The 13,557-nt window shown below is 36.5% G+C and overlaps 2 protein-coding genes across 2 annotated transcripts; one reads left to right on the forward strand and one right to left on the reverse strand.

Annotated features, from left to right (window-relative positions):
- The first annotated feature begins 4,076 nt into the window (after nt 1-4,076).
- Nucleotides 4,077-6,086, forward strand: LOC106304303 (palmitoyl-protein thioesterase 1). The gene is given in 8 exon segments (XM_013740713.1): nt 4,077-4,449; nt 4,532-4,658; nt 4,929-5,042; nt 5,153-5,218; nt 5,306-5,344; nt 5,433-5,555; nt 5,636-5,890; nt 5,892-6,086. Coding segments are annotated over 8 exon segments (939 nt in total). The 5' UTR covers nt 4,077-4,273; the 3' UTR covers nt 5,931-6,086.
- Nucleotides 6,087-6,987: 901 nt separating this feature from the next.
- On the reverse strand, nt 6,988-11,803 carry LOC106303029. The gene is made up of 10 exons (XM_013739404.1): nt 11,783-11,803; nt 11,369-11,725; nt 11,259-11,275; nt 10,840-11,216; nt 10,700-10,795; nt 9,471-10,591; nt 8,475-9,404; nt 8,057-8,284; nt 7,474-7,689; nt 6,988-7,395 (listed from the first exon to the last, which is right to left on the reverse strand). Exons 1-10 carry the CDS (start codon nt 11,801-11,803, stop codon nt 6,988-6,990), a joined length of 3,771 nt encoding a protein of 1,256 aa, XP_013594858.1.
- Nucleotides 11,804-13,557: the final 1,754 nt, after the last annotated feature.

The raw sequence follows: 13,557 nt of genomic DNA on the forward strand, positions 1-13,557 counted from the left end.
TCATTTCAGTTGATTAGTTTTTGTATGCTACAACAAAAAAAGTTGATTAGTTTTCGTATATAGTAGAAATCTTATAAATTAATAATAAACACGATAAATTAAATTAAATTAATCCAATTTAAAATAGGTACAAACCAATAACACAATAATTTTTAAAACTATATATAAATATATGGTTATGTTAAAAATTCAAATTAATAATTTATATATATACTGTTTATATAAATACAAACAAAATATTATATTATTTGTTTTATATTTTCAGCTGAGTCTATTTCTATTTTGTTTAACATTTTAAAATACTTTGATAATATTTAGTAAAATTAATACTATTAAAAGGGAATGAGTTTTAATAAATCTATCTATAAAAATTGCTTGGACCTATTGGATCTATTCATTTTTAGTCTAACTTTTTATATACAACCAAAATGCATAACTTATATTACCCTTCCACGGCATAATTTTCAACATCCAACGGTTTATATCAACCAAAAATTAAGTATAAACAATTACTTTTATCAAACCTATGCGATTGATATTTCATACACACATTTTATCAAACGATATCAAATGTTCCAATACAAAGGGGTCATGTGTCCATCATATCTGTCTCATCCTCCTCCACTAACACATCAAGTTCTTTGCAGAGAGGCATCAATGTGATGTTTAATATATTTTTTGATCATACGTTTATTCTATACACACATTTTATTCAATGATTTTCCGAGGGGGCATGAATAAAGCAATCTTATGTTTCATCTCTTCCATTAGAGCATCAAATTCTTAACAGAGATGCATCATTGTCCAATTTAATATATCAAAACAATTTTATACATTCATTTCTTTATCATCTTATTCGATTCATATCAAAAACTTAGTTATAAGAATTAAGATTGTGTTTTCCGTCACATTTGTTGAATTACAAATACAAAACCAAACCCTATAACAGAAATAATAAACAAATATTTTATACTTTAATATTGAGTTTTTTGGAATCTTAAATATATCCACGTTCGTAGATTGTGTATTATACACGATTTTGAAAATAATTGATGCTCATATATTTGTATCTTAATAGCTTTACATAATTATCGTTAAATTTTATAGAAAACGTAATCTAAAGATTCTTTTAAGATCTCTTATTAATAACAACCAAGATATTGAAAAAATTATACCCTAATTTTCGATGGCCATCTCACCCTAATATTATAAATAGACCTTCATTCTTTAAAATTTATAAGATATATAAATTATTATGTATTATAGAAGAATCATGGTTGATTCATAATGACAATTACGAGTGTTTAAGAATATTTTACAAAATTATCATAAAATTAAATTTGAAATCTAAAATAAAAATATAAACTTATAATAGGTTATTAACAACGAAAATAAACTAATAATATCATATCCATAAGGTTTTCTACATCATCATTTTTTATTTAAATGGCATAATAATTTCTTTTATCAAAATCTAAGGAATCACAAGTTTAAATAATATTAAAAAGTTTATGAAAATTTTAAAAATATTATTAGATATTTGGTGTTTTTATCGGATCAGTGGTATCAGATCGCGGGTTAATAGCAATTTTTTTGGTTTTTACCGAATTTTATCAAACTTTTAATTAACGAATTTTTCATTAATTCCGAACCGGATTATATACAAGGGATTGAGTCTACGGTTTGACAACGGATATGGGTCGGATATGAAAACACTTCTTGAAACTCAAACTTTATTATAGAACTATTTTTAAATTATTTGTTCTCTAATAAATGAAAAAATAAATTCGCGCTTTTATAGCGCAGATCAAAATCTAGTTATATTTAAAACTAATATAACTCCTATCATACACATCTCATATATACTAAATAATATAACGTTGTTGTATCAGTAGCGGAAAGCTTTACGACTGGGGTTAAGTCGTAACAAGGTAGCCATAGAATTTGGAATGAAAAAGGAGTAATGCTTCTTAAAAATATGTATAAAAGTCAAATTTATAACAGTAAAATTAGTTGACAAAATAAAGTTGACAAAAAATCAATAAAACTAAATATTTTACTATATTAAAAAATACACATGCCTAAATATATAAATATTTTTTTTAAAATTAATAATTTCATGAATTAATAAAATAAGTATTATTAATTAATAGAGTTTATAGTATCAATCCCTTAAAATTTTACTAGTTTATAGTTTGAAATTTATTTAAAAGGTATTTTATGAGCAATATATTCTTTGAAAATGAAAAATTTAAAAAATTTAAATTTATAGATAAATAGTAAACCATTATTCTATACATTTTATATATTTATCATTTATAAAGCTGAGTGGGTTTAATATAACACACGCAACTATTTAAATTTTCAGTATTTACTCACATATTTAAAATTAATTGATTTTGATTTATGTAAAATTAGAAAGGTAAAATAAAATTTTATTATAAATTTAAAATCAATAAACCATGTAGTTATATTTAAATAAATTCAATTGTAATGGGTCAATATTTTCCATAATGTGAAAATTTAGAAATACTCACTTATAGATCGTTTCTCAAAATTTTGTCAAGAATAAAAAATGATCTTTTCTTTTTTCTTGTTTAGATGATGAGTCAATATTTGACCTAATTATTATTATTATTTGACTAAAACTAATTAATTTATTTTAGCAAAATAAATTTTCATTATCCAATGAAAATATTTACCAGGATCTAAATTTTTTTATTATCTACAAATACAAAATTACAATAATGTATCACAAATCGTGTACAATTTCAGAATTTTTTTCATTATTACGAATTAGAATCCAAAGTTTTGTTAATAGTATTTTCTAACTGGTTTTTTCTATTAAAATGAGAGTATTCTGAGTCTATGAAACGGTCCAGGCTAATTCTTAAGAAATCAACCGTTTGCGGATGGACACTCTTTACGGATATTTATATAAGACACAAAGTCAGTGTTTTGAAAACTTAACCAAATCGGCCAATCAAACCGTTCCGATTGTGACTTGTTAGATAAGCCAAGTCCTAGTTTAAAAACCGGTTTTGAGGAAAACTGGTAAAAACAGCTAAAACTAGTGACCATATTAACTTAAAAACCGGGTTCTAAAAAGAACACACAATTAATGTATTTTAAACTGTTATTAAAATTATTATTTTATAGCCAATATTTGACTATCATTATTTAAATATTTTCGTTTATTTTATTTTTGTAAGAAATGAAGTAAAACAATTCCATTTGACTTTTAGTTGTAAAAATAAATAAATGCGATAGTTTGAATGGTCAATCAGAGCATTTATGTGTTTATCAGTTTCAATTCTTCACTTGTTTAGTGTATATATAGTAGATTTATATTTATTGTTTATTTTTCTAATTAATGGAAAAGAACGTGTCATATGTAGAACTACACTCTTAAAGTTCAGATAATGTAAATATATGATTATACATGTATCTAATTTCTGAGAAATAGAAAATTTGGTTTAATCGGTCTAACCAGTAGTTATGCTGAATCAACATTCAATCTGGTTTTCAAAACATTACCTAAAACATAGACATATATCCGCATGGCCATGTTTTGAGATGTTTCCTAACCAGATTGCTTAGATCTTCAAAATCCACTTACCACTAAACCACCATGTTTTTTGTGATGCAAAGATCCTAATCTAGTATTATACCAACTTTTAAAAGAAAATATCAAGAAATTTATTGTAAATCTTACAAAGTCGTAAATGTTATTGGATTTATAGTAACCAATTAATATGAAATCCTTGCATATTAACCAAGCGCTCGTAGCTTGGTGGTAAAGGAGGTACAGTTGTACTGTCCGCCACCCGGGTTCGAGCCTTGGCCACAACGGATTTAACATCCCTTCCGTTGGGGCGCTGGACCCCTTTCGGGAGATAGTTGGGAATGTTTCGGGAGATAGTTGGGAATGTGGCTGCCCAAATACCAGAGTTATATAAAAAAAAAAAAATCCTTCCATATTTTATAGCATACATACAAAGTACACACAAAACATACACGCATATTAAAAGAGGCTGCGAGAAGATAGCATAGGATTAGGATAAACAAAAAAAATGACGAAGAAGAGAGTTAATGCGATCGCAGGAAGACATGAGCAATCGTCACCGTCCATTTTACAAAGACACTCACTTACTTGGCCGCAACTCCCAACCACATCACGCTCTTTCTATTCCCTACTTATATTCCCATCTCAAAACTTCCTGGAGACAACAAAACATAAACACAAACGCCAATCTCATCTCTCGCGTTGACTATGGAGAAGAAGCGTTTTGGACTTGCGGCTGCGGTTGTATTCTTAGCATTGGTTCAAGTCTCTGTATCGGTTCCGTTTATAGTGCTTCATGGAATTGCAGCTGCATGTTCGGAGGGCAAAGAAGCTAACTTCACACAGCTTCTCTCTAACTTCTCTGGCTCTCCTGGTTTTTGCCTGTAAATCCACACAACATCCTCTTATCTTTTTAAAGATTTTTATCATATGATCAAACTCTTTTTGTTTTGGTATTGAATCCAGAGAAGTTGGAAATGGAGAACTCGATTCATGGTTCATGCCACTTGCGAAACAAGCAGAAATAGCGTGTGAGAAAGTGAAGCAAATGAAAGAGTTGCGACAAGGATACAACATTGTTGGAAGATCTCAGGTTCTTGAAAACCCAAGAATATAAATTTTGATCGTTCATTCTTTTTCCTTCCCGTCACAAAAATGGGAGCATGTTTGAAAAAAAATCTTAAAGTGTCTAGGGTTAGGCCAGTAGAGTCTAACCCTATCATTGTAGCTTGAATAAATCGCTATTGGTTTGATTCTAGTAAGGAAAATCATTGCAGTATGATAAGAATACATATGTATCCGCTATCAGATTCACTGTTTCGATGTCATGGATGATTGATAAGGATGATGTGTGATGGAACAGGGGAATCTAGTGGCTAGGGGCTTGATTGAGTTCTGCGATGGTGGACCTCCGGTTTACAACTATGTATCTTTAGCAGGTCCTCATGCTGGAATCTCCTCTGTTCCTATGTGTGGTGTAAGTTTTTCTTATTCAACTTTAAATATTTTCAAATGACTTGATTTTATTTAATCAATGACAGTGTTTCTCTGTTGTTAATTTGTTTGTCTTTTTTTTATGGGGTAAAGTCTGGATTATGGTGTGAAATAGCAGATGAGCTGATCAAGTCAGATATTTATAGCGACTTCATTCAAGTAAATATATATATATAATTCTCTATCTATCTATCTATCTATATATCAGGATTAGTTTAATTAATCACTTCTTTAATGACTTTGCAGGATCATCTTGCTCCTAGTGGTTATCTCAAAATCCCTACCGTATGTTTCACTCAAACTAGTTAGTTTAGAAGATTAAGAACATTTTTAACTAGATTGTAACATAATCTTTATTTTTGGTTTTTCTCAGGAAATGAAAAAGTACCTGGAAAGTTCCAAGTATCTACCTAAGCTTAACAATGAGATACCAGGCCAAAGAAACTCCACTTACAAAGAACGTTTCGCCAGCTTACACAACTTGGTTCTTATCATGGTTCGATCTCCTCAAAATAACATCTCTCTAATATTTAAATCCATTGAATCCTCTCTTGATGATCATGTTTTGTTTTACAGTTTGAAGACGATAAGGTCATTGTTCCAAAAGATTCATCTTGGTTCGGGTTTTACCCGGATGGTGATTTCGGACCTCTTCTCACCGTTCGAGAGACAAAACTCTTTAAAGAGGACTGGATCGGTCTAAAACCATTGGTTGATACTGGGAAAGTGGAGTTTGTGAGTATAGATGGCGCACACCTAAGAATGTCGAATGTCGATATCGTCAAATACGTTGTGCCGTATCTCCAAAACCAATCTTCTTCCGAGCAAAAAAAGATTCAACCGCAAAACCAAGGAGCCTTTGCGTACTTAAAAGAGAAAATATCTCATCATTCATATGTAATAGTGAAAAAACCCTAGTGATGATTGTGTAGAACAAAAATCCTTATTCATATAGTTATTATTATAATAATGTATGCATAAGTATTTAATCATATAAAATCCAAAAGGCAAATGGGAGAGTTAAATTCTGATTATTGCAAGTCATTAAGTCAACTTTCTTGCTGTATGCGGTAGGTTTATTGTGTTGATTATGTGACAGCCCAATAAGAACAAATGGGCCGAGTTTTAAAATAGCCCCAAATAACAGTCGGGATATCAAACGAGAAAACTTATTCCCCGCTCTCCTCCCCTCTCTCGTTTACGTTAAAACCCCCTTTGGCCCTTTCTTATTTTTCTCAGTCTCTCTCCAAAGAACCCAGTGAGAGGTTTGTGAGAGGTTTCTTGATCTGTGAAAGTTTCCCAAAAATGGTGAATCTTCCTGGAGGTTGTACGAATGGAAAGCAATTCTCCAATTACGTAAGTTTTGATATCCATCCAAATCATGGATCCTTTTACGACTACTGAATATATACTATCAATCTCTTATTTCTTTCTTTGATCTGTTTCAGGTTCATGAAAGAGTCAGGGAATGCATCCTGAGGTACATGAGCAAGGAAGAAACTGCGAGACATCTACGTGATCGATACCCAATCGCATACGGATGCACAGAGATAGGTAACACTCCTTTTACGCTGAATCAATTTAATTGGTCTATTGGCAAAAAAAACCTTGGAGTGATTCTAATTCTTGATTCTGTAGCTTGGTGTAATATTGAAAGATGGAATCCAGATTTCTTCAGAACGTACTTGAGAACGGTGCACTGATAGATTTAAGATATTTGTAACTCTGAGAACTTGTATAAACTCTGTTTAAGAATCAAAATAGCTCGAAGTCTGATTACAATTACAATCTCATAACGAAGGTAAAGGTAATCAACGATCTCATAGCGATCGCGCAAGAAGACTCGTAGCGTCTTTCAAATACAACATCAAGCATGAACTTCTAATAATATCTTCACTCCTTATTTATAAGCTCAACGGCCTTCTTTCTTACTCTAACGGCAAAGCTTCTGCGACCACCAGAGTCTTTCCTTCTTTATTCGAAACTGCATCCAAACGTGAAGCCTCTGACTCATCTCGAGACTCTTCACTCTTTTCAAATTCTTCTAAACTCTTACCGCCTTTGCGAACATAAGCCTGCTTGAACTTATCAATACTTCCCCCTATGAAATCAAGTTTGCCCTCAAGCTTGAAATCAGGAAACTGTGCTACAAACTCACGGTAAGACATCCAAGAATTCTCATACTCAAGCAACGCGCACCACTTAACTAGCAACTCCAAATACCCAGTCGTGTCATACCATTTCGCAACCACGTCCTCAGGAACCAACCTCTGTTCCACCTCATCCAAGAGCACCGTAGGTAGGGGTTGAGCTTCAAACCCTTTACCGAGCGCAGCCTTCAATTACGAAACATGAAACACCGGATGAATGCGTGATGGTGCAGGAAGTTGTAACTTGTAAGCTGTTTTCCCCACACGAGCAATCACAGAAAATGGACCATAGAATTTTGCAGCGAGTTTCTGACAAACCCTACGAGCCACAGTTTGCTGACGATACGGCTTGAGTTTCAAATAAACCAACATTCCCACTTCAAACTCCACATCATGACGATGACCATCAGCATTACGCTTCATCAAGTCATGCGCCCGCAACAAATTCTTCTTAATGTTCTCCAACATCAAATCACGTTCCTTCAAAGCAAACTCCAGTTCATATAGTAGTCGAACCTTCTTCAAAACGGATCAAAGGTGGTGGCTCTCTACCATACACAACCACGAAAGGAGACGTTTTAAGCGAAGTATGGAAAGTTGTATTATACCATAACTCAGCCCAAGCCAGATACTTATACCAAGTACGAGGGTGTGCGGACGCAAAGCAGCGTAAATATGTTTCAAAACAACGATTCAGCACTTCTGTCTGCTCGTCGGTTTGAGGGTGAAATGCGGTACTAAACTTCAATTTGGTACCCGCCAACCGAAATGCTTCTGTCCAAAATGCACTGAGAAATATCCTATCGCGATCCAAAACAATGCTCTTTGGAAACCCGTGTAGTCGCACCACTTCAGTCACGAACTTAGATGCGACATCAACAGTCGAGAACAGATGTTTCGATCCAAAGAAGTGCCCATACTTGCTTAAACGGTCCACAACGACCAAAATCACATCAAATCCACCAGAAGTAGGCAGCCCTTCAACAAAATCGAGCGAGATATCTTCCCATACACGCTCAGAAACCGGCAATGGTTGAAGCAAGCCAGCAGGAGACAAGGTATAAGACTTCTGTGTCTGGCACACCACACACTCTGAAGCATATTGTTGCACCGTATTATAGATACCTTCCCAATAAAAAGATTGTTGAATACGTTTCAATGTCTTCAAAACGCCAGAGTGGCCGCCCACTTTGCTATCATGAAACTCACTCAAAATCAATGGAATGAAACGCGAAGACCGGGGTAGGAGTAATCGTCGTTTGTACCATAAGCGACCCTGAATGATCTGATAACAAGCATTCTTCACGTCCCCCTCCAAAATTCTCTCTTTTTAATGACTGTAACTCGGAATCAGTATCCACCTCCTTATAAATGTCTTGCAACTGCAGCACTGATGGAATAGTCAAGGCCAAAAAATCTCCTTGAAACGATGACTGCCCATCCTCCAAACTTCTCGACAACCCATCTGCCGTTTTATTCTCACACCCAGGTTTATAAAAAATCTCGAAATCAAATCCCAAAAGTCTTGTCAACCACCTCTGATACTTCATATTAACCTCCTTCTTCTCCAACAAGAATTTAATACTACGCTGATCTGTATGAACTTCGAACTTCCTCCCAATAAGATAGTGTTTCCATTTAAGAACCGCCATCACTACTGCCATAAGCTCGCGCTCATATGCCGGCTTTAACTGCTCACGAGGAGTGAGGGCATGACTGAAGAACGCAATAGGTTGCTTGTTCTGCATGAGAACAGCCCATAACCCAAAACCCGAAGCATCCGACTCAATGACAAACGGTTTTGAGAAATCAGGCAGTGCCAACACCGTAGTAGATGACATAGCCAACTTCAACTGATCAAACGCAGCATGTGCCAACTCAGACCAACAAAATTGATCTTTCTTCAACAATGTAGTTAAGGGTCTTGCGATGGTACCATTATCCTTTACGAATTTACGGTAGTAACCCGTTAAACCCAAAAGACCTCTCAGCTGTTTCACATTCCTTGGTGAAGGCCATACTCGCATTGCTTCAGTTTTAGTGGTCTCTGTAGCCACACCAGACGCCGAGATTATGTGACCAAGATATTCCACTTCAGTAAGCCCAAAACTATACTTCTTTTGATTCGCGAACATATGATTATCACGAAACACGTTCAATACAGCCTTCAAGTGTTCCACATGTTGCTCCACTGACTTGTTGAAGACCAACACATCATCAAAAAACACTAAGAAGAACTTTCAAAGAAACAGCTTGAACACTCTGTTCATAAGAGCCTGAAAGGTAGCAGGAGCGTTGGTTAAGCCGAAAGGCATCACCAAAAACTCATAGTGCCCTTCGATAGTACGGAAAGCAATCTTGTGAATGTCTTCGTCCATCATCCTAATCTGATGATACCTCGATCGCAAGTCAAGCTTTGAGAAGATTACTGAACCGTGTAACTCATCAATAAGTTGGTCAATGACCGGAATAGGAAACTTATTCGGCACGGTAATTCTGTTAAGAGCCCTGTAATCAACACAGAAACGATGACTTCCATCTTTCTTTTTGACGAGCAAGACAGGGCTCGAAAACGGGCTGTTACTTGGACAAATTATCCCACTGTCCAACATCTCATTCACCATCTTTTCCATCACCAACTTGGTAGCATGAGGATAACGATATGGTCTCACTAAAACTGTAGAAACCCCCGGTAGTAAAGAAATTGAATGTTCAATTCCATGAACCGGTGGTAACTGCGTAGGGACCGCAAACACGTCTTCAAACAGTTTAAGAAACGATGACACCGCTGCAGGCATAGTAGGAGTCGAAAGAGGAACCACCAAACTTGAACATTGAATCTCCTGCACCACCTGAACCATTGGGTCCTCTGTCACTACCATCTTAAACGAAGCACCAGTATCATGTAAACTTCGGTCACCCAACAAAGTCACTCTTTGGCCTCCATAATTGAACGATAATTCTTGTTCCTTCCAGTCAACTTCACACTTCCCTAACGTCTCGAGCCATTGAATCCCCAAAATCACATCCACAGAACCAAGCTCCAACGCAATGAAATCAGAAGTAAACGTCGTGGAGTTGATATGAAATTTCACCGCTTGACAAACTCCCATACCCTTCACAATCACGCCATTTCCTAAAAGAACAACCAAACCCGTAGCTTCACCCACCGACAAACTCAAATTCTGCACAATGCCAGGAGAGATAAGATTGTGAGACGCTCGACTGTCAAGTAACATTGTAACTCCCTTCTGACCAACATAACCCCACAGCTTGATAGTACGAGGAGAACTGATCCCCATAAAGGCATTGTATGACAAAGTCTTTAACTCACTCCTCTCAGCCAACACCGCCACAGCCTCAACATCATCCACATCATCCACTAACTCCATTTACAATCCATTAATAACAGTCAAGATACGCAATTCACGTTTGGGACAAATACTTGCATGAATCTTTGACCACTTATCTCCACATTTGAAACACACACCTTCCCTTCTCATACCATCCAACTCAGCATCAGAATACTTCAACCTCGCCCACTGTGCAGAACGGTCCTGTTTATTATCCTTCCATTCTCCTTCAACTGTTTATTATCCCCAACCGCCCACTTAGAACGGTCCTGGTTACCACGGTTCTGAATAAACGGCCCTTGAGTACGAGTAGTAGTCCCAGTAGCAGACTTCTGAACCGGCGTAGAACCAGCGTTTGATTCACAAACGATTTTGCAAAATGCGCTTGTCTCCATACGCAACACCGCAGCAATAAAATTTTGCAAACCTTGGGGATCCTTCATTTGAATCACTTCCTTCATCTCCAAACTCAATCCATTGTAGAAAAGGCGTTCCAGATGATGATCTGCCAAATCAGGAACTTGCGCTAAGAGCTCTTCAAATTCTGAGACATAGTCAGTCACAGTACCAGTTTGTTTGATGGAAAATAGTCTCGTCTCAGGTTCATCATCAATGAAATCCGAAAACCTCACCAACAATCTCTGCTTAAACTCCCTCCAGTGAGCAAAACCACCTCTCCTTAACACCTAGGCGTACCCTTTCTTCACCGCTCCCTGCAAACACAATGGTACCAAATCCAATTTCGTCTCATCGCTATGCCTCCCCAAATTGTAAAAATACTCCAGATCCGTAATCCACTCTAATACCTTCATACCATCACAAACCAGCATCTCTACTTTCTTAAGCATACTCTCTCGATTATCCAAGTTCAGCTCATCAGATCTATAGGATAATGAAGATCGATTGTTCCGCTCCGAAAATGGAGTTCGTACGTGAGGGTGCGGTTGAGACGACGCGGAATGTTGTTCCAGCTCCTGAACTGGCTTCTTCCCCATCGATTTCAACACTGTTTGCACCGATGAAGCTAGATTCGTAATCACCGCCTCCATCGTTGTCATCTTCCCATCAATCGACGACGTCTTAACCTCCACCACCGCAATCGCCGCATTCGCTACTCCTTGCTCCTTGTTCAAACGAAAGAACGCACCAGATAGAAACTCAACCTGACCATCCAACCCCAAACATCACAGATTTTCCTCATCGGCGATGTGTGAATGCACCGGAGAACCACTCGTCGACATCAGAATCGTCGTATCCGAACTTTTCACCGCACCAATGATAGATTTAGGATATCTGTAACTCTGAGAACTTGTATAAACTCTGTTTAAGAATCGCAATAGCTTGAAGTCTGATTACAATCTCATAACGAAGGTAAAGGTAATCAACGATCTCATAGCGATCGTGCAAGAAGACTCATAGCGTCTTTCAAATACAACATCAAGCATGAACTTCTAATAATATCTTCACTCCTTATTTATAATCTCAACGGCCTTCTTTCTTACTCCAATGGCAAAGCCCCTGCGACCACCAGAGTTTTTCCTTCTTCATTCGAAACCGCATCCAAACGTGAAGCTTCTGACTCAACCCGAGACTCTTCACTCTTTTCAAATCCTTCTAATCTCTTCCCGCCTTTTTGAACATAAGCCCGCTTGAACTTATCATGCACCAAGTACGCAAAAAATAGAAACCCTAAACCACGTTTTTTTTGCTTGTCACGCAAGTTTCATGCTTTTGATTTATTATTGGTTTTTGCGACTGGTGAAGATGCAACAGCTCTTGCTAAAATGGCAAAAGAAACCGCTCTTGCTCAAATAAAAGAAGAAACTGGATCTTGTAAGACTCCAAGTTAGTGTAACAGAGTTCTTATTCTGAGTGTTTTGTTTTTGTTTGTGTGTTTGCTTGTCACGCAACCCTAAACCACGTTTTTTTGCTTGTCACACAAGTTTCATGCTTTTGATTTATTATTGGTTTTTGTGACTGGTGAAGATGCAACAGCTCTTGCTAAAATGGCAAGAGAAACCGCTCTTGCTCAAATAAAAGAAGAAACTGGATCTTGCAAGACTCCAAGTTAGTATATGAGAATAAAACAGAGTTCTGAGTTTTTTTTTTTTTTTTTTTTGTGTGTTTGTTTGATTCTCTTGTGGTTGTTTGTTGTCTAAGATTCGCCACCAAAGGGAGAGTCAGATAAGGCACCGTGTTTGTGCTCTGCTGATACAAGGGCCAGAGAACAAGAGCAACAAGGTAGATAAACTTGTGCCTTGTTCTTTTGAGTTACTTAAACTTGAAGAATCTGTTTGTTGACATATGTCTTTGCTTCTCTTTAGTAAGGGAGTCTGCTCGAAGCCTCTTCTCACAAGTGCCTGAAGATGCTGCGTATGCACATGATGGTAATCCCATAGTCTCTGTGGAGCAGAGTTCAAGTAAAGCAGGACAGTCCCAAGCTCTAGAGAAACAAACGCTTCAAGCCTCTCAGCAGCAGCAGCCAGTTTATCCCAGTAAGTAAAAACTACTCTCAGCTTTCTCCTCTGCCTAATCTCACACCTTGGGTTTGGTTTCTTTCAGCAGCCGAATTTTGGCAGAATCTTTCGACTGCTTTAGGTCGGATTCAGAGCAATACAGACCAGATGGTTAAGCTAATGAGTGATGGACATGGATTTGCACCACATCCTTCTGCTGTGGGATCCTCCAAGAGACAGCGAGTTGAGCAGGAGAAAGAGACAGGTGACACTGTCGAAGCAGACAAGATGCAGGATCAGAACGTTCAACTGCCACAGCAAACGCATGGACAATCTCGGGGAACCAAGGCTGCAAAGAAACACTAGACGATTGACAGAGAGATGCGGTTCTCACATTAGCAAATAGTTTTTTTATTACCAGAAAATATTGCAGAGACATATGTTATGATGCTTATTTTTCTTATCGTCATCCTAGACAATACTACTAGCTACGCAATCTAAGAAACACTAGCTACTTATCAAGAGACAAACATGTAACA

The sequence above is a fragment of the Brassica oleracea genome, chromosome C7 (genome assembly GCF_000695525.1).
Source record: "Brassica oleracea var. oleracea cultivar TO1000 chromosome C7, BOL, whole genome shotgun sequence".
Lineage (NCBI taxonomy): Eukaryota > Viridiplantae > Streptophyta > Magnoliopsida > Brassicales > Brassicaceae > Brassica > Brassica oleracea.

Coding starts and splice junctions, on each gene's coding strand:
- LOC106303029 (XM_013739404.1), bottom strand. CDS start 11,803: ATGTCGACGAGTGGTTCTCCG. Junction 10,796..10,839: donor GCCGTTTATTCAGAACCGTG/GTAACCAGGACC, acceptor GATAATAAACAG/TTGAAGGAGAATGGAAGGAT. Junction 8,285..8,474: donor ATCATTCAGGGTCGCTTATG/GTACAAACGACG, acceptor GTGGTGTGCCAG/ACACAGAAGTCTTATACCTT.